Source organism: Pimephales promelas, chromosome 14, assembly GCF_988280905.1.
Source record: "Pimephales promelas chromosome 14, fPimPro1.hap1.1, whole genome shotgun sequence".
Classification (NCBI taxonomy): Eukaryota; Metazoa; Chordata; class Actinopteri; order Cypriniformes; family Leuciscidae; genus Pimephales; species Pimephales promelas.
Window position 1 is genome coordinate 4,107,351 of NC_142782.1, and position 18,778 is coordinate 4,126,128.

Sequence of the window (18,778 nt, forward strand, 5' to 3'; positions counted from 1 at the left end):
TAAGTTCCCCAGACCTGCAAACCCTGGATGTACCTTACTTTTCAGAAACCTGCGGCAGACAAATTCAGGTCAATTGCCAGGTACAGTACTCGTAATGCATGCCCCTGACGGGAAACCTGTGTCTTCCCCAAGGCAGAGGTCTGTCTTTGCTGCCAGTCACTGCTAGTAGAAGTTCATCCCTCTTCAGGTCCGATCTACCACGGAGATTTCTTTCCATGTGTGGTACTTCCCAGTGGGTAAGTCCATGTGATGTATTCTCCACATGTTAACATCTCTTCGGGCAGGATGTTGTCTTCAATGTGTTCTTTTTCATCACGGAAGAGGAAAACTGCCCCAGAGTCAGCACACCTGTGAATTTTCAAAAGAGAAAAGAAAAAAATAGAAAAGGTCAAAAGACCAGCTGCCACCTATTCCCAGCTGAAGTTACCCATTTCCTCTCTGTCCCCATGTGGTATGAAGGACTACACGGCTTATGTGGGGCGTTGGATAGGTTACGATGTTGCGAGTGTGCTTCTTACGGCACGCGGTGACTTGCCGACATTTGCACCGTCAAACATTGTAAGCGTTTTCCCTGGGGGACTCCTAGTGTCAGTCATCGGCACCACACTGCAGTGACTCCGAGATAGGGAACGGAGGTTACTGTTGTAAACTCCATTCCCTGATGGAGGGAACAAGACGTTGTGTTCCTCCTGCCACAATGCTGAACTGCCCACTGAAATGGGCAGGACACTGTCTCGGCTCCTCAGCATAAACCTGAATAAGTAAATGTACGCCGGGCTTCTTTTTATACCCGTGTGGCCGGGGGAGTGGCGCAAATTCCCCTTGACAATTTTCATTAACTGTTCTCAAATTATCAGAGGTGATTGGGGCTCCCAAGTATGACCCCTAGTGTCATTCATCTATCCTGTGTCTCGTTCTCTCCACGGTTACAACAGAAACCGAAACGTTTTTAACATGTTAGTAATCAGAAATGTTTATTGAGCAGCAAATCAACATATTAGAATGATTTCTGGTGGATCATGTGACACTGAAGACTTGATGATGCCGATGAGATGCTGAAAATTCAGCTTTACCATCACAGGAATAAATTACATTTTAAAGTATATTAAAATAGAAACCAGTTATTTTAAATATTTACTGTCAAATAAATGCATCCTTAGTAAACATAAGAGACTTTGTTCAAAAACACTGAAAAAAATCTGACCAAAAAATACTGAATAGTAGTTTACATTTATCTTGCTTCAGAGATGTCTGGCTATTTTTTTCTAAAAAGCAACTTCTTTTGCAGCATGTCAGGCATCCCTTATCTCAGTATTATAATTTGTTCTGCATTAAGCAAGTGTGGCGGTCTTATTCTGTTTTGCAGAAAACCAGGAGCACTTTGAGAAACATCGCTGGCCTCCCGTGTGGTATCTAAAGGAAGAAGATCACTATCAGCGGTCTCGTAAGGAACGTGAGAGAGAAGATTACTTGTACCAGAAGCGTCAGTGTAAACGCAGGTGGCTCTTCTGGCATCTTCCGTCTTCAACTTCTTCTAGTTCTCCGTCTTCTGCTGGTTCCTCTGCAGTCATCTGATTGGCTCTCAGGGTGCACAATCCACCTAACAGTCCTAAATGTGGGATATAAACACACAACAAGGAATGATAGCCTTTTCAACTCTACAAGATTACCTGTTTTCTGTTGATCAAAATGCCCAAGCCCGCCTTTTAGCTGCTGAAGAACAAGAAAAAAATGAAATAGGATGTAGGATGTACGGAAGACAAAGCAACTTTGAAGACAAAGGCTTTGACTAAAAGTATCCCTACTTTACTTGTTGGATTTCCATCAAATCAGCTTTGATGTCCTCTTGTGGCATCTTATCCTGCAGTGGTGGAATGCTGCTCAATCGCCTGTGTAAAGACAATCTACACTCAGCGTCGGTTTCCCAAACATAATCATCAAAAGCTACATATCTTCATCTGTGTAGAAAAATACATGGCAGGACTGCACATTATCATAACTTGAAATGTTAATAAGTGCTTTTCTGCTCCAAATGAGAAGAACAAACAGGAACATTTTAGAGCAACCAGCAACATGAAAAACGTGAATTTCTACTTTCAAACCACTTCAACAGACCGACGTTCTCAAGATTCAAATGGTGTCCATTGTTTAACATCTAAAGGTATTATTAATGTGACATTTAAAGATGAATGGTTAGTGGAGGGCCGCGTGGGACTTAAGTCCACAGACATTATTTACGGCATAATGCCAATTACCACTGAAAATAATCGTGGATACTTTAAGGCATTTACCAATGCCTTAAAGAAATAAACATTCAAATGCTCACTGTAAAAAGAATGTTTAGCCACAGGACTTAAAAGGATAGTTCACCCAAAAAGGAAAATTGTCATCATTTACTCTTCCAGATAACAGATTTTGAATAATTTTGGTAACCAAACAGTTGATGGGGCCCATTGACTTCTATATTTTGTTAAGTCAATGGCTACCATTCAACTGTTTGATTACCAACATTCTTTAAAATATCTTCTTTTGTGTTCAGAAGAAGAAAGAAACTCATACAAGTTTGGAACAACTTGAGAGCGAGTAAATGATGACAGAATTTACATTTTTAAGTGGACTATCCCTTTAAGGTTGCGATGAAACGGAAGCAGAGATGTTTTCTTTCCATATACATCCCAGTGAAACTATTATGCAGAGCTGGGACTCGGTTCTATCCATCATTTGTTGATTGGATGTAGGCAGATCTGAATGCAAACTTATAAATGCCGTTCTAAGAAAGGAACGGGTTAACGTGCACTAAAATTTAGCAAGAAATTAATACTTTTATTCGGCAAGGATGCATTAAATGGATCAAAAGTGACAGTAAAATACATTTATAATGTTACAAAAGATTTCCATTTCAAATAAATGCTGTTCATTTGAACTTTTTTTTCTTAAAAAAAAAAGAAGTATGCTACCCATAAGCACCACAACTGTTCCCTTTCAAGGGAACTCTCGCTGCGTCGGAATCGTCACATTGGCGTTCCCCAATGTGTCGATTCCTACATAGCATTTCGTTCCCTTCTCGAGACGTTTTCATCATTGATAATTAATCATTTTTCTTAAGCAACAAATCAGCATATTAGATTGTTTTCTGAAGGATCATGTGACACTAAAGACTGGAGTAATGATGCTGAAAATTCAGCTTTGATCACAAGTATAAATAAAATTTCAAAATATATTAATATGAAAACAGTTATTTTAAATTGTAACATTACTGCACAATTTCCGCTGGATTTTTTGATCAAATAAGTGCAGCCTTGGTGAGCATATGATACTTCTTTCAAAAACATAAAAAACAAACAGATGGTTGTGTATTTTCTGCGGTTATAAACATTATACCTGTTGATTAGGCTTAACATGCTTTGAACCCATTTTACCACTTTATGTGCTTTTACTCCGGCTTTTCAAGAATGGTACTGGTGCACAACAGACAAATGCTTAAGGACTGTTTGTTTCTCCTGAACATATATGATGTATATTCTTCTCTGTTTCCTCTTAATAATTGTAACCTCACATGTTATAAGCTGACAAAAGTGCAAATCAAACGATTATGGGCTTACACAAAATCAGCGTTTACTGACGTAATGTCATGTATTTGTGCTATCACAAGATGAAGTTCAGGTTTACATCAAGATTGCCTCCTGAAAGCTGCATTTTTGTCTCGATAACAATATTCTGGAAAACAGCAACAACCTGTAATATATAACCAGACACTTCAAAACAGGATCCCAGGTGAACAGTCACGCTGGGCTTCTCTACAGGGAATCTAAAGAGTGCCTCAACACTAACATTCAAAGTGTGGGCCCTAGCTGCTGTCTTTACCAAAGTAAGCTCACATTTGCTTCATGAGGTGGATGATATCAATCCACACACAGAAACACAGTTTTAAATGTTTCCAAATAGCTTTTGGATGAGTTTCACGGGCAGGCCCGTGACCGTCCCATGACGCATCACAGCATGTTACGTTTAAGTAGTTGCAGAGTGTTTCCTACATCTGCTATATTTCAGCATCCCATTAGGGGACACTTTAGGGTCTTTAAAATATGAATATAATTAGTAGTTTGACTTAGGAAAAAAGGTATTTATACAACTATTCTAATACTATACTATACTAAGGAAAGAAAATGACAGAAAAGTGTTCTCCAATTGAATAATGCAATGCAGTTTTACAATTTACATTTACTTAAAGGGTTAGTTCACCCAAAAATGAAAATTCTGTCAGTATTTACTCACCCTCATGTTGTTCCAAACCTCTATGTGTTTATTTGTTCTGCTGAACACAAAGAAAGATATTTGGAAGAATGTTTTAATCAAACAGATCTCAATCCCCATTGACTAACATAGTATGTATTTTTTCCTACTGTACTATGGTAGTCAATGGGGATTGAGATCTGTTTGATTAAAACTTTCTTCCAAATATCTTCCTTTGTGTATAGCAGAACAAATAAACACACAGAGGTTTGGAACAACATGAGGGTAAGTAATTACTGACAGAATTTTCATTTTTGGGTGAACTAACCCTTTAACTATGGTGCATTACCTCCCAATTGGAGGAAGGAAATCCACAAGCATGGTTCATATATACTGTACTTAAACCCTTTGCGATTTGAATGTTTCTGATCTAGCACATGCCATAGTTATAGAAGCGAAAAGCACCTTAAATATCGAATGACTTAAAATACTGTAGTTTTTATAGCACCAGATGACTTCTAAGGAGAGTGAAAGGCAATCTGCTATGCACTTTCTGCTGTTGTAAACAAATAAATATATTAGAGAATGTTATTCTGCTTTAATAAGAGCTGACCTGCACGTGCAATGCTGTTGTAGGGAATGTTGAGGAAAAATGTTTTAATTTAGACACCCAAAATATGTATATGCTGTGCTTTGAATGCAGATCCAGAATGATAATGATTGAGTTCCTGTCATTATAATACACACGATGAACTATTAATTCCTCTGGTGGGGGCAAGCGAAGACTTTACAGCATCTTACTAAGTATTTGTAATAGCACTCAGGAACATTTGCTGACTCTTGTCATCAACATACAGAGATAAAGTGTGAAGAGGTTTGATCTGAAAGTGATTCAAGGAATTTGAAAGTTATTTTGGAAATGGATGAATTTATACATGCATCAGTCTGAAGTCTAATCATCCTGTAAAAGACAAGCGAGTGTGATGTACATGGATACAATTCACAGACAATCACAACAGTCTGTTGTTAGCATATGATACTGAGTTTATTTTATTTGAGTTATAACTACAGTAATGTAACACTGTTATATAAATCAATGTGGGAGAGATGATTTGAATGTACTGAGATATGACAGGTATCATGTGACAAGCTACATTTTCATCTTCCCAGAAGAGGTTGCTCTTTCAGGCATTATAGAGTTATGACCATATTTTGATGGTCTAGGGGTATGATTCTCACTTTGGGTGCGAGAGGTTGTGGGTTCATATCCCGGACGAGCCCCCATTGTTACGTCTTCCCCTTCAGTCTAGGGGTAAATATTGGAGTTATGTTATGACCATAGTTTTGATAGTTTTGATGGTCTTGGGGTATGATTCCCACCCCCAATCTCACTCAATTTTCAATTTGATATCCCGGACGAGCCCCCATTTTTACATTGTTAGGTGTAAATAGGGAATGACGAACAATAAATGTGTTGAGAAACCTTGAGGATCTTCAACTCTCCAGCCCTAGACACATTTAAATATCAACTCAAATATCTCAGATGTTTCTCCCAGAATTCCTTAGCAGAAATATCAGATGAAAAATACAGAGGAAAAATCAGAGAAGCCAAAGCCTGCATTCAATCTTACTGTCTAAGTCTTAGAGAATCAACTGAGATATTAATGGAGATCCTTCTTGTGATTTTTCTTACTTGTGGTTTTTAAACATCCCAGATTCATTCAATTCAGATTGTAGAAACTCTCTGCGAGCAACATAAGGTTGTAAGGACATTAGGTAAGAAGAAACTGGACATTGTGTTCTGTTGCTGCAGAGAAGATACCCCATGCCTTAATGTAAAGTACACAAGGAGAGACTATTTGAAATGTAATGCTATCCTTTATCTATTATATGTGTTGTACACCAAATAGGTGCATAATGTGTAAAATCTGTCACGTTGTTTGTTTGTTAAAGATGGTTTATTTGTCTACTTTACAATTACCTTGTGATTTCTCTGTATTGTCTTGGTGTTATGTTATCGTGTTATCATACATGTGAATATGTTATCAAACTGCTTCCATTTACAGATGAAGAATAATGAATACTATGATACCAGTGTGTGTGCTAAAATGAAAAAGGATCCGTTTGGTTGACATTTTTTAAAACTTGACTACCTTGTCATGCTCTTTGCAAAATAGGCTTACGTTTTAGTCCGCTATATGAACAGTGAAATTTAAATATATTTATTTTTTCTTGAGGACAACTGTGCACATGCAGCATAATACACTGTGTAAGTGCCCTCTAAAGTAATCATGCACTTCCAATCAGCGTTTGCCACTGATGTATGTATTTTTTATTTTAATCTCAGAATTAGATACATTATCATAGGTTAAAGTAGAAAAAAATCGGCTACTGTGCTTGATTTAAGATGAAATCATTAAAAATAATTGCTTTAAATCCTATTTTAATGAGCTCTAGTGCCACCATTGCAAAGAAGCACAAACCAGAGTGTCAGCAGCACCAGATGTTGTTTTTGCTGCACAGTTACAACAATGTAGGGCCAGTGCAGCAAAGAAGCCACGAAAGCCTTGAAATCAAATGATTGAACGAAAAACTTGAATGCTATCATCAGTATTTGTATGGGAAACAGGCCTCATTTCCATGAGTTGGTATTGGGGGGGAGGGGGTTGTATTTTCAGGAAACCTGCAGCATCTGTTCATGAAATGTGTAAATAGTGTTTAATAAACACAAACTAGCAGTTTGCATTTTGAATTTATTTATTTGTTTGTTTTGTCCCCATAAGTTTGGTATATTTTCACTATGTGGTAAATTAGTCTGGAAATTCATCCACTAAAATGTAAGTTAATGAAATACAGCCCATATTGCCCAATCATCGGCTCATTATGAATCGGACATTTTCTTAAGAGATGCTTGACTCGAGAACCTTTCTGATTTCTGAAAAGAAAATTATAATAATAAATGCTTTTTTTACTTGTTCCCAGTACAAATATCTAACAATTCTTAAATCAAGAAGCATTTACTAAATAAGTAGAATGGCATTAGATAGTAGGTCTATCTTGTTTTCAGAAAAAAAAGTAGGCTAAATAAATTAGGTGTCTTTTTTTTTTTCTTAAAACAATCAAAATTATCTGAAAAAATATATTTAAACCTCCCTTAATTGAGATTTTTTCTTCTGAAAACAAGATATACTGTCTTATGTAATTTTAATTGTCTAGTACTAAATGCATCTTGATTTAAGAATTGTTTGATGTTTGGACTAGAAACAAGACAAAAACACTAAAGAATAACATTTTTTTTTGGCTTTTAGATCTTGCTTTCAACAGGTATATATTTTTCACTAAAGAGACAAGGCAGATGTTGTTAGAGGAACAAACACCTGTTACCATGTGGCACTAATACCTACTAATACACGAATCTAAAAAAAAAAAACGTAAGCACTGCCACCCCAACAACAAATAAAACAAAAAAAAAAATGATTGACGCATCTATAGACCAATAAGGTAACCGCTAATCGCAGTGGAAACCAATGGTAGTGAAGAGTGGGCGGTTCTAATGTGTTTCTCAATTTAACTTTGTAACGTACGATTACCATACTATTTTAGTCGACGACTAGACTTGTTTGGAGGTCTAACGTTAAACCTCAGTGCCGAATATCTTAAAGTTTGTCGAGAATTACAGGTAAATGATATAGAAATTATGAACCTTATCAAAGACTTAACGTTTTTTTGTCAAAAAAACAAACAAAACATATGATATATTAGGCTATTGATTTCCTCTCACATAATGTCTTAATATTGCACTTAAAGTATGTTGTACATGTATGAAAGAAAGTGAAATAAGTTATTTACTCTCTTTCACCCACGTTTCTATTGAAGGGTCGGTGGAAATGCATTTATTTTGCACGTCGCTTGTTTTGTGCGTCCTCTCAGCGTGTCGCATGATTACATCCACCTGTGACGAGCTCTTAACTTCAGGAGATGCTGACTTCTGCAAGTAAGACTTCACAATGTTGTCATTCTGTCCAGATATTCTGTGATCATTTTAATATGTCCAATATTTAGTTTGCTTAGTCAGAAGTGAATGTCAGCTCCACTATATAACAACCTAACAGATTTTCTACTCACTCTTATTTTCAGCAATTGTATCAAGTTGTATTCGACCAGAATTATATTTCTCTCAATACCAAATTATTGTAGTGACTTAATCTGATAATAATTATAATCTGATAATATTAATTACGCTTACTTAACTCTACTTTGGAGACAAATTTGTCTGCAGAAGTTAGCTAAATCTGTCAAAACAGTGTTCTCATTTTTAGCTAACTAGCGCTTTGGGTTTGACAAAAGATGTTTTATTATTAGTATTATTAGTATTAAGTAAATGTGTGTACCTCGTTGCTCCAAGAGAACTTTTACTACAATAATTATTTTGTAAATTGTTATGGATAAAACATAAAAGCACTGTTTACTTTGCTTTACTGTTTACTGAAAAGGCCTATATATACAGTATATATAAATCTAGGAATCATTAAGTTTTTATTTAACATGAATTATATTTAACATGGTCTATATGGACATTATATATACACTATAATATAGATAACAGATGGAAAAATAAAATACATACATTTTGACCTATTTTCTGCAAGTGCGAATAGTACCGGTAGTTAGATGCTATTTATAATTATAAGAAATGTACCACAGTGTTTTTGTACATTATCAGGTATGAAATAATAACATAGAGTGTAAATGACTATATTTATTAAAATAAGTTGAATAGATGCCGCCTTGTTGAGACAATAAAGCCCTCCCTAACTAATAAATGTTAGACACTCCATTTCCACTTTTTTTTTCCATGTTTATTTTTAAACTAAGAAAACTTGTTTCCTTTCCGATCTGATATGTGATGGGGAAAGGGAGAAGAGTGGGTTCAGCAAAGAGTGGATTTGTGTCTGATTCGATAATTGTGTCTGGCCCAATCAGACATCAGTGGGCGGAGTTAGTGTAAATAGCCTCAGTCAACGAGGCAGATTATTTGCACTTAAATACACTCTCCGTTAGGTAATACGATCAAAACATCCTAAATTTTTGCTTAAATTACTCTGGGAAAAATAGCAAAAAGAAAAGGAAAACATATATATCCATGTAAATTCCTTCTGATGTCTTACATAGGTATTTTTTATCGTGCTGGGATTGGTTCATTAAACTTCCAATAGGAATCCTTAACAGATGTTTTCCTTTAGGGGTTTTGGACTAGGGTTAATTTCCAAACCACATTTCCTTAGATGAACTGATTTGAGAAGTCTGGCTTGTAGGCCGGTGTGGGATGTGTAGGACTCCCTCAGAGCTCTGAGTCATGGATGCTTAAGCAGCCGGTCCCACTCGAAACCCACACAACAAGCCTTACAAAGCTAACAACTTACTCACTAGTTCAACTTTCTCTGCCATCATGGGCTATTTCACAGCTTATGTTCAGGCTTTATGACCTATGGGAAACCATAAACCAAGTTCATTGAATAATGATGGAGTGTTATAAACAGGTTAAATGATTCATACCTGTAGTTTTACTCTTTAGGGGAGAGTTAAAGCTGATTTACCCGGATCTGGTTATTGACAAGTGCTGGATCATCCCTCAGAGGACCAGAGAGAAGATCAGCAAGGAGTGGGGATCACCTCAAGTACAGCTGCCATGTGCTGATGAGGTAAGAGAAATTCACTCCATACCTTTATGCTTTTACTCACACAGTCAGTTAGTCCTCATTGGTTTAGCCTTTAAAGTCCTCTGCTTGTTGTGTCCTACTGGTATGTTATGTTATATCTCCAGAAGATGGCGCAAGTGTTCCATAACTGAGGTGTATCTGTGCTGAAATTAATTCATGTTACAGAGACAAAACTGTTATCGAAAGCACATGGGCAACTTTAATATCACTTTTGATGCCTTACATTTTGTCTTCAGGTTTTATAAATGTTGTTCATTTTAATAAAGGTTTTCAGAGATCTGTTTATTAATTAAAAATCCATAAATGTAAATGTATCAATGCTGTAGTTCTACACACACACTTCTTCTTCTTCTCTTCTTCTGGGTAGTCCATCGTCGTCCGATGATGACTTGTCCTATAATTTGTGGGTTCTTTTACAGACAGGGCATATAAAAGTTTCTCCTGGTTGTCTTAAGGGGGCAGGAACAAGCATGGCCTGCTTCTCTGCTGTGTTTTAGTCAGGCGATGTTCAGTTCTCCTGTCTTCTTAACTTTGTGCTCCATTCTGACAAAGTTGCTGCCAAAGCTTGTGATTCACAACATTTGTTTCCAGGGATGTGGGCCTTATCACACACTTCTTAAGAAAGCCTTTTAGTTGGTCTTTCAGCCTCTTTTTTTTGGGGCCTTTTGCAAATCGGGAGCCAAGATATAATTGACCGTACACTATCTTACGTGGAAGGCGACTTGGCGGCCTTCCTATATATATATATATATATATATATATATATATATGCATATATTATATAAACAAACTTTTATTTCATATCGATTTGACTGCACTAAATTTGACTGCACTAATATATATATATATACACATACAATTCTAATAAAAGCTATATATATATATATATATATATATATATATATAATTTAAATTTTGAATGATCATTACTTTTAGTTTTTAAACAAACTCATAATCAGTTGTTGTAGTGTATATATATATATATATATATATATATATTTGTATCAGCATAATTACATTGTAATTACTTAATATTAGGTAATATTTGCATTTTGATCTTTTGGTTTGTCCCAATATTCTTCTCCACATTTATACTTTAGAATAGCTTTCCTAAAAAATCAAGCAAGCTCATATTTAATCCAACTATCCAATATTATAAATTTACGTTTACAGCTATTTTTGTGCCATCTTCCAAGACCCACAAATATCCTCGATTCATCAAAATGATATCTTTCGCTCCTTTCCACAATTTCTACGATTTGAGATCTTGGCTTTGTGTACTTTATAAGATCCATTTGAACTTATTCTGCACGATCATATTCCACATCCCTCAATACAACTAAACTTAACAACTATACCTTACTAACTATTAATAAGGAGTAATTAAGAGTTTACTGAGGCAAAAGTCATAATGAGAATTGGACCCTAAACTAAAGTGTGACTAAATTTGCTATATTGATGGCAATGACAAAGTTTCCAATTGATCTGTTTTCACTCAGCTATTTTATGCAAATACATTCTGTTAAAAAGAATTAATAATAAGCTTTATTTGAAAATCAATACATATTATTTAATCAAAAATGCTTTAATGCTTTTACAATTTAAATGTACTGAAGGGCGTCTTTTAAACGCAACTGTTTCAGATAAAGGAAGAGACGAAGACTCCATCAGTCCGATGAAGGAGCCGTTTGACAGCTGCTATGTCGGGCAAACTTGCAGCGAATCGTTCTGGTAAACTTGAAATAGAATCAACTGTAGTGGAGAAAAGCAGTAAAGTACCACGGCGCATCTGTAAATTGGAAAGCCGCTTCAATTTTTGGAGCTAGTTTATAAATACCATAGCTAAGCAGTCTGGCTGGAAGATGATCTATCGCCCTCACGTCTCCCAAACCCCAATTGATGTATGGTCGTATTATCTATTATGCTGTCCTACATGATTCTCTTTTATTGCTGGACTTGGTGTCAGACAGCAAAACGGATTACACATGAGATCAAATCAATACCAACTTTATTTACCGGCCTTTCAAACGTAATTCCCCCTTTTGTGGTTCGCTCTCTGATAAAAACATATGGTAGCTGGAGGTCTGTGCCGCGAATATGAGAAGCTTTCAGAGACAGTACGTGTCAGCCCTCGTTCGGCAGTCGCTCTCTCTCTCTCTCTCTCTCCCGCCCCCTTGACCCTGCCAATCGACACTTCATCACCACGGAAATGAGAGGCCAAGTGGCGACGCAGCGGTCACTGGTTGTCGCTTTACCCCCGCGGTGACACCCACCTCATTACCCTGCTGAAGGCATGCTGGGTAATTGAAACAGAGCGAAATGGGCAGCGGTCCAGCATGTCCGCCTCTCAATGGGCTTTCATTACCCAAAACAAAAGCAAAGGGTCGCACTAAACAACAGATTTCCCTCCGTCAGTCCTCAAGTAATGACTCAACCCTCAGCTTGACTTGAACTTGATTTTCACTCCAACGACCATAATGCTTTTGTGCCATTGCAGTCGAAATGTCTTCGAAAGTCATAACGGCTCCATCAAAGTAAAGCGTTTGAGTGAAGGCTTTAGCATTTGCATACGGTACGGTCTTTTGAAATCTACGTTGGGGAGATGGTACTATTGTTGACTTCACTCACTGAGAAATGTTTACATCTAGCTCTGTTGCTATCAGCATCAGGAACATTGTTGACAGTCGTTTGAACACTGTCTAAAGTGCTCGAAAATTCAAATTATTTTAATCTCAGGCCATTACGGAGATAATTGCATCTTTGTCTGGCACTTGCAGCGTCAAAAATAGTTTGTTTACGGTAATGGTTGATGAACTTGGACTGTTTTAGCACATCTTGTTTTTGCACTAAATTTGGCAACACTTTTTTTATAATGATCTGTTACAAAAGCAGCCATAAATCTGATATTAAAATACCTTTAGGCTGCAATTGCATCAAAATGTTGACGCTTCAAGGAGTTCATAAAGAGATTGTCAAAGATAAGAGAGGTAACGCATTATTTTTAGTGTCCTTGTTGTTACACGTTACATGTAGTAATAACAATAAATTATCCATAATTTCATGCAACTTACCCTAAACTACACCCTAACCCTATAGTAAATGCATAAAGTCCTGGTTTCACAGATAGGCTTAGATTAAGCCAGGATTAGGATTTAGTTCAATTAGGATATTTAAGTATTTAAACATATTTTATAAACATTGCACTGACATATTTTAAGATATGCGAGTGCAAGTTGCTTTCAGTTAAAACAGCTGAAGCATGCGTTTTAGCCTGGGACTAACTTAAGCCTTGCCTGTGAAACTGGGAGGTTGTTAATTATTACTTGGTACTTAAATGTAGAATGACACTGCAACACGGACACCTTAAAATAAAGTGTGACCGAAAGTGATGATCACTTTGCATACTATCCCTTTAATCCTTATCAGGACTAGTTTAGCAGGCAATAATGCTAGAGTAAAAAATGCAGCTGATTTCCCCTTTAAAACTGCCAGTATAGCCTGTTAAACTGTTAGAACTGTTACAAGGCCCTATTTAAATGATTATTGTTATCAGGTTTTTTTCTCACACATGCACAAGGAGAAGTATTTCATAAATGGGATTCGTCATGTATGGAATATTCTTTGGTTTCTCTTGTGATGATACCACATGTTCTCAGTTTGGAGAACAGACCATTGGCAGCAGTCTATGTACCAACACTTGTGTTGTAACGCTTGTGCCATTTTCCAGGACCCACAAATATCCTCAATTCATGTACATCATCAAAATGATATCTTATCTTTCGCTCCTTTCCACAATTTATACGATTTGAGATCTTGGCTTTGTGTACTTTATAAGATCCATTTGAACTTATTCTGCACGATCATATTCTACATCCCTCAATACAACTAAACTTAACAACTATACCTTTCTAACTATTAATAAGCAGTAATTAAGAGTTTACTGAGGCAAAAGTCGTAGTTAACATTTAGTGAGAATTAAATGGACCCTAAAACTAAAGTGTGACGAAATTTGATATATTGATGATGGCTAGTACTATATATTCTAGGGCTGACAAACAATTAATCGCATCCAAAATAAAAGTTTGTGTTTACATAATATATGTGGGTGCACTAAATACACACACATGCATGTATATTTAAGGAAAAAAAATATTATTTAGACATAAAATATTTCTATTTCTATATAATATAAATTATTTATAAATCTATACACAGTATATACATGAACATTTTTCTTAAATATATACAAGCATGTGTGTGTATTTATATATATAAAATTATACACAGTGCACCCACATATATTATGTAAACAAACTTTTATTTTGGATGCGATTAATTGTTTGACAGCCCTAAATATTCATAAAGTTTTGTCCTTGTTTGTAAAGCTCCAATCTATAATTTTAAATGAGATATCGGTAACACTTTACAATAAGGTTCATTAGTTAACATTAGTTAACATGTACAATATGTGAACAATACTTCTTCAGCATTTGTTAATCTTAGTTAATATTAATTCCAACATTTACTAATACGTTATTAAAATCAAAGGTTGTATTAGTTAACATTAGTTAATGGACTGTGAACTAACATGAATGCACAATGAACAGCTATATTTGTATTAACTAACATTAACAAAGATTAATGAACACTGTAACTAATGCATTGCTCATCGTTAGTTCATGTTAGTTAATGCATTTACTAATGTTAACTAATGAACCTTATTGTAAAGTGTTACCGAGATATCAAATCAGGTTCTGAAGTTACTTGACGCCACATGCAATGACAAAGTTTCCAATTGATCTGTTTTCACTCAGCACTTGACGAAATCACAGCCAATCAGAACAAATCTGACATTTTGAGGTGGGCGGAGCTACCTAGCACAAAGCCTCAGAAATAGAAACCAACAAATTATTAAAAACTGTTCAGTTTCTCATTGATGTATTGAAAAAATAGTTTACTATTTCATTTTGGAAATAATCCCTGATGCTATTCCAATATGATCATTTAAAAAAAAATGCTAAAATTGGCCTATACAAATATGGTCACGCATATTTCACATATTCTTAGATTAAAAGCATCTGCAAGGATACGTTTGGCATGTGCGACGTGCTGCTCTTAAAGATATCTGGAGTGGAGATGTTTATTTGAAGATGTGCATAATCTTGTATTCTGGATGAACGTGAGATCTGGCACACGTTATTTGCTGATCAAGAAGCATTTCGCGTCACATGGGATATTTCAGAACTTCTCAACTCCATCCATTTCCTCCAGGTCTTGTCGGGTGGTATTCTAGGCTGTGACTCCCCCCCATAAAAACTAAGAAATCACGTTAACTTTTTAGGCTGTCGCTCCCCGCAGCTGTCGAAAGTCTCTTTGGCATAGGAAAGCAGTGCCTGTGGTTCATATGGGGACTTCTACTGTTTTATTCGGTGCTTAAGAGAGATGAGCATGAGGTTTCTAAACCATTACAGTGATTAGAAAGCGCCTGGATGTGATCTCCTGAGCTAGCTTACTGCGCCGCTAATATCTCTTCTTCTCTCGCTCTCTCTGTGAGAGTGATTTTGTACGCTGTGCTTAAAACCGTGCGTGGGGGCGTCAAGAGAGGATTTCAATGTGAACCATCCCTCCCTACTTCCTGCTTTTTTTGGCTTATTTCGGCGAAGCTCTCTGTTCTTTTCTGTGAGCTGCCTGTAATGACGACAGGGGCGGCATCTTCATCGCTAAGCCTGGCAGTGCCCACGGCCGCTAGTCGTCTCAGTGCAGCGCTGCCCACTCACCCACGCCAGCCTTGGCACACCAGCGTGCCGTAGCAGCGTGCTATCCGACATCCGAAGGTGGGGTTCCTTTCCGGAAGACCCTGAGTGTCTTTCCCAGGGAAAACCCACTCGTCCACCCATGCAGGATTCCTGAAAGGTCTTTCGCTGTTGGGCCTCTTGAAATATGGAGGAAGAGAGGGGGTTTTGAGTTTGCTTTTTATACTCGCGGTGGGCGAACCACTTCAATTTGTCTGTCTTGAAGAGGAAGGGCTGGAGATAATTCATAGAAGTCTAGTTTTGTAGTAATACACTGTGTTTTAGGATGAATTACACATAAAAAGGTTGTCGCTAGAGCTGTTAATTCAATTTTAAACAATACATTTAAAAATAAAAATAAATAAATGACATTTATTAATAATGGCTGTGAAAAGCATGCACATATGATTTAAGAAAATGGTCTCGGCTTTAGAGAAAAAACAGCTTTAGAGCTCTCTATAGTTTGTTTTATTTCCATGTAGTTGAACATAATGTTTGCACTGGCCTACAGTTCTAATACACACTGAATAAGAAAATTATTATTATGATAATAATAAATGTTCAAAATGCACATTATAGAAATGTGTAATGGACATTTATATTTAATGTTCCAAATCTTAAAAAAATTAAGTAGGCATACAAGATTGAAATCTAAGAAGTTGTAAAATATATATTGAACCATATTAACTCACTATTAACTAGTTGCTTATTAGCACGCATATTTCTAAGATATTGTCTGTTTATTAGTACATATTAATGCCTTATTCTGCATAATCATATTCTACATTAATCCACCCAATATAATATGTGTGTGTGTGTGTGTGTGTGTGTGTGTGTGTGTGTGCATGTGTGTGTAAAAAGTAAAACAAGTTAAATATATCAATTAAAATGATAAATAAATAATAAAAAAATATTTTTAAAATAAATATTTATTTCAATGAATTAAGCAAAATTGCAATTGCCATTTATGGTCATGGTTCTATGGTCATCATATTATTTTGGAGTGACAGATTTTTTCATTTTAAAGCAAATTATCTTCTGAAGGTGGAACTCATTTGCAATGAAAACATTTAGAGCTGTGACGGTTTGATTTCTGCCAGTTTTTTTACTCAGACGTGGCGCTCCTGGGTGTGGCCAAGTCTCTGAAACTGAATTGCCATGGATTGAAATGGAGCCAGTTCTTAAATTCAAAATTTTGTCAAACCCCGCCACTAGATGAGATCGACTCCATGAAAGAAAGAAGGTCACTGTTTGCCTGTTTAATAGTAAATCTGCCATAACCAGGTGGGCGTCTCGGGCATGTAGGATTACAGGCTCTCATTCAGGATAGACACCAGGTTTCTCTCGTTCTCCCCTGTGGATCTGTTTGTCATGATAACAAGCATATTGCTTTGACACTGGACCTCATTTATACAGTCATCATCAGGCGCTCTTACACAATGCCTGTGAATCACACCGGGGATCTGACACTGCCAACATCTGCTGCTACTCTTTACTAGAGGCGAAGGATTGATATGAATATTCAGTTGAACGGTGAGAGATGCTGTAAGCCACATAATCCTCGTTTCCACACACTCAGATGATTTACATGTTGTATAAGGAGTGTGCACCGCTCACAGACTGGAGCACATCATGAATGTAAAGATTCCATAGTGAGGTTCAGGAATCGGAGCCCGCGGGTAGAGTCAGCAATGAGATGTGAACCGCTGTGAGGCCCCAGGAGCCTGTGAACTTTGACCTCATAGACGAATGATCTCAATTTCTTTGTCCAAATGGGCATTTTTCTTACCTATTATGCAAAATTCCCTTTCACATGGTGTTTGAACATAAATGTGTGTCGGCAGTACACTCTTAGAAGAAAAGGTTCTATAAAAGGTTCTAAAGCGCTACGTATTTGGAACCCCTAAAATGCAATGCATGTTAATGATCACAAAGTTCAAGATATGGTGGTTAAAAAATATAATTAATCAATATCACACAAAGAGTGCCATTTCAGTTTTTATCCTACAAAAATCAGCATGATTAAGATAATATTAAGTTACTACAACAACAACTACAAAATGTTGCAGAATAATGTAATATATGAATGAATAATAGCCTTTAAAGAACCTTTGTGCCAAAAGTGTTCTTTCTTGTCATTATTGAACCTTTTTAGCATAAAATGAGTTGAGTAAAGAACCCAATGCTGCATATATAGAACCCTTTTTTTTATAAGAGTGTAGTGTTGGGCATGTTACTTAAAAAAATGAATTAGTTATAGTTACTAGTTACTTCTCACAAATAGTAACTGAGTTAGTAACTGAATTAAATCATTATAAAAGTATTAATATTAAATATGCACCCAATATTAAATATGTTAAATTAAAGAAATGGACACTATAGAATAAATTATTATTATTATAAAACATTGTACTCTAACTAATCTACACTATCGTAATGTTGCTGTGATAATTATTTTAAATATTATCATTACTATAGTATAACATAATTTTAGGTTTAGGTTTAGAACTTTTAATATTTAATATTGCACAGACCACAGCTGGCCAACAAATAAGTCTAAAAATAAATGATGCTTAAATTTACCAAAAAACGAATAAATAATAATAAAAAAATATACATATACTCTTTGTAGTGAAAATTAAAATGATAAACAGTTTAACAAGAAGTGCTCCTGAATCCAAATTCCCAGAACGTTCCCTGCAGGTTATTTATTAGATTTTATTTGTATAACCATGTAAATTCATTAAAACGTTGCAAATGATACCAATAGGCAACAGAGATTAATGTAATGCTGAAATTTGTATTTATTTATAAACAAACTATATAATGCTTGTACACACTTGGTCTCTCTCGCGCAGTTGAGCGCGCTCTCGGACACACTCTTTCTTGTGATGAGTCTGCCTGGGATTGGGAGATCACCCAAAATGTCCGGGATTGGGCTTTTGCGTTCTACAGTCGCCGACGCCGTTCATCATGTTTACTGTGGCGAGCGGGGCGAGTGAGGGCCGCGGGAGAATGGCGCGAGGCCGGTGG

General features: G+C 36.2%; 2 protein-coding genes across 6 annotated transcripts in view; both read left to right on the forward strand.

Annotated features, from left to right (window-relative positions):
* rhobtb2a (Rho related BTB domain containing 2a) overlaps nucleotides 1-4,302 on the forward strand; it is a 29,584-nt gene extending 25,282 nt beyond the window's left edge. For both annotated transcript variants that reach the window (XM_039674902.2, XM_039674903.2), the window contains exon 10: nucleotides 1,367-4,302. In XM_039674902.2, coding sequence (XP_039530836.1) covers nucleotides 1,367-1,575 — 209 coding nt within the window. In that variant the 3' untranslated portion in view covers nucleotides 1,576-4,302. The remainder of the gene's footprint in view (nucleotides 1-1,366) is intronic.
* A 3,474-nt stretch (nucleotides 4,303-7,776) lies between these two features.
* pebp4 (phosphatidylethanolamine binding protein 4) overlaps nucleotides 7,777-18,778 on the forward strand; it is a 142,030-nt gene continuing 131,028 nt past the window's right edge. For all 4 annotated transcript variants that reach the window (XR_016146444.1, XM_089119298.1, XM_089119297.1 and 1 more), the window contains exons 1-3: nucleotides 7,777-7,912; nucleotides 8,110-8,227; nucleotides 9,809-9,935. Coding sequence is in view for 3 of the 4 variants with exons in the window: in XM_089119298.1 (XP_088975424.1) it covers nucleotides 8,121-8,227; nucleotides 9,809-9,935 (234 nt within the window). In the remaining variant the exon portion in view is untranslated. The remainder of the gene's footprint in view (nucleotides 7,913-8,109; nucleotides 8,228-9,808; nucleotides 9,936-18,778) is intronic.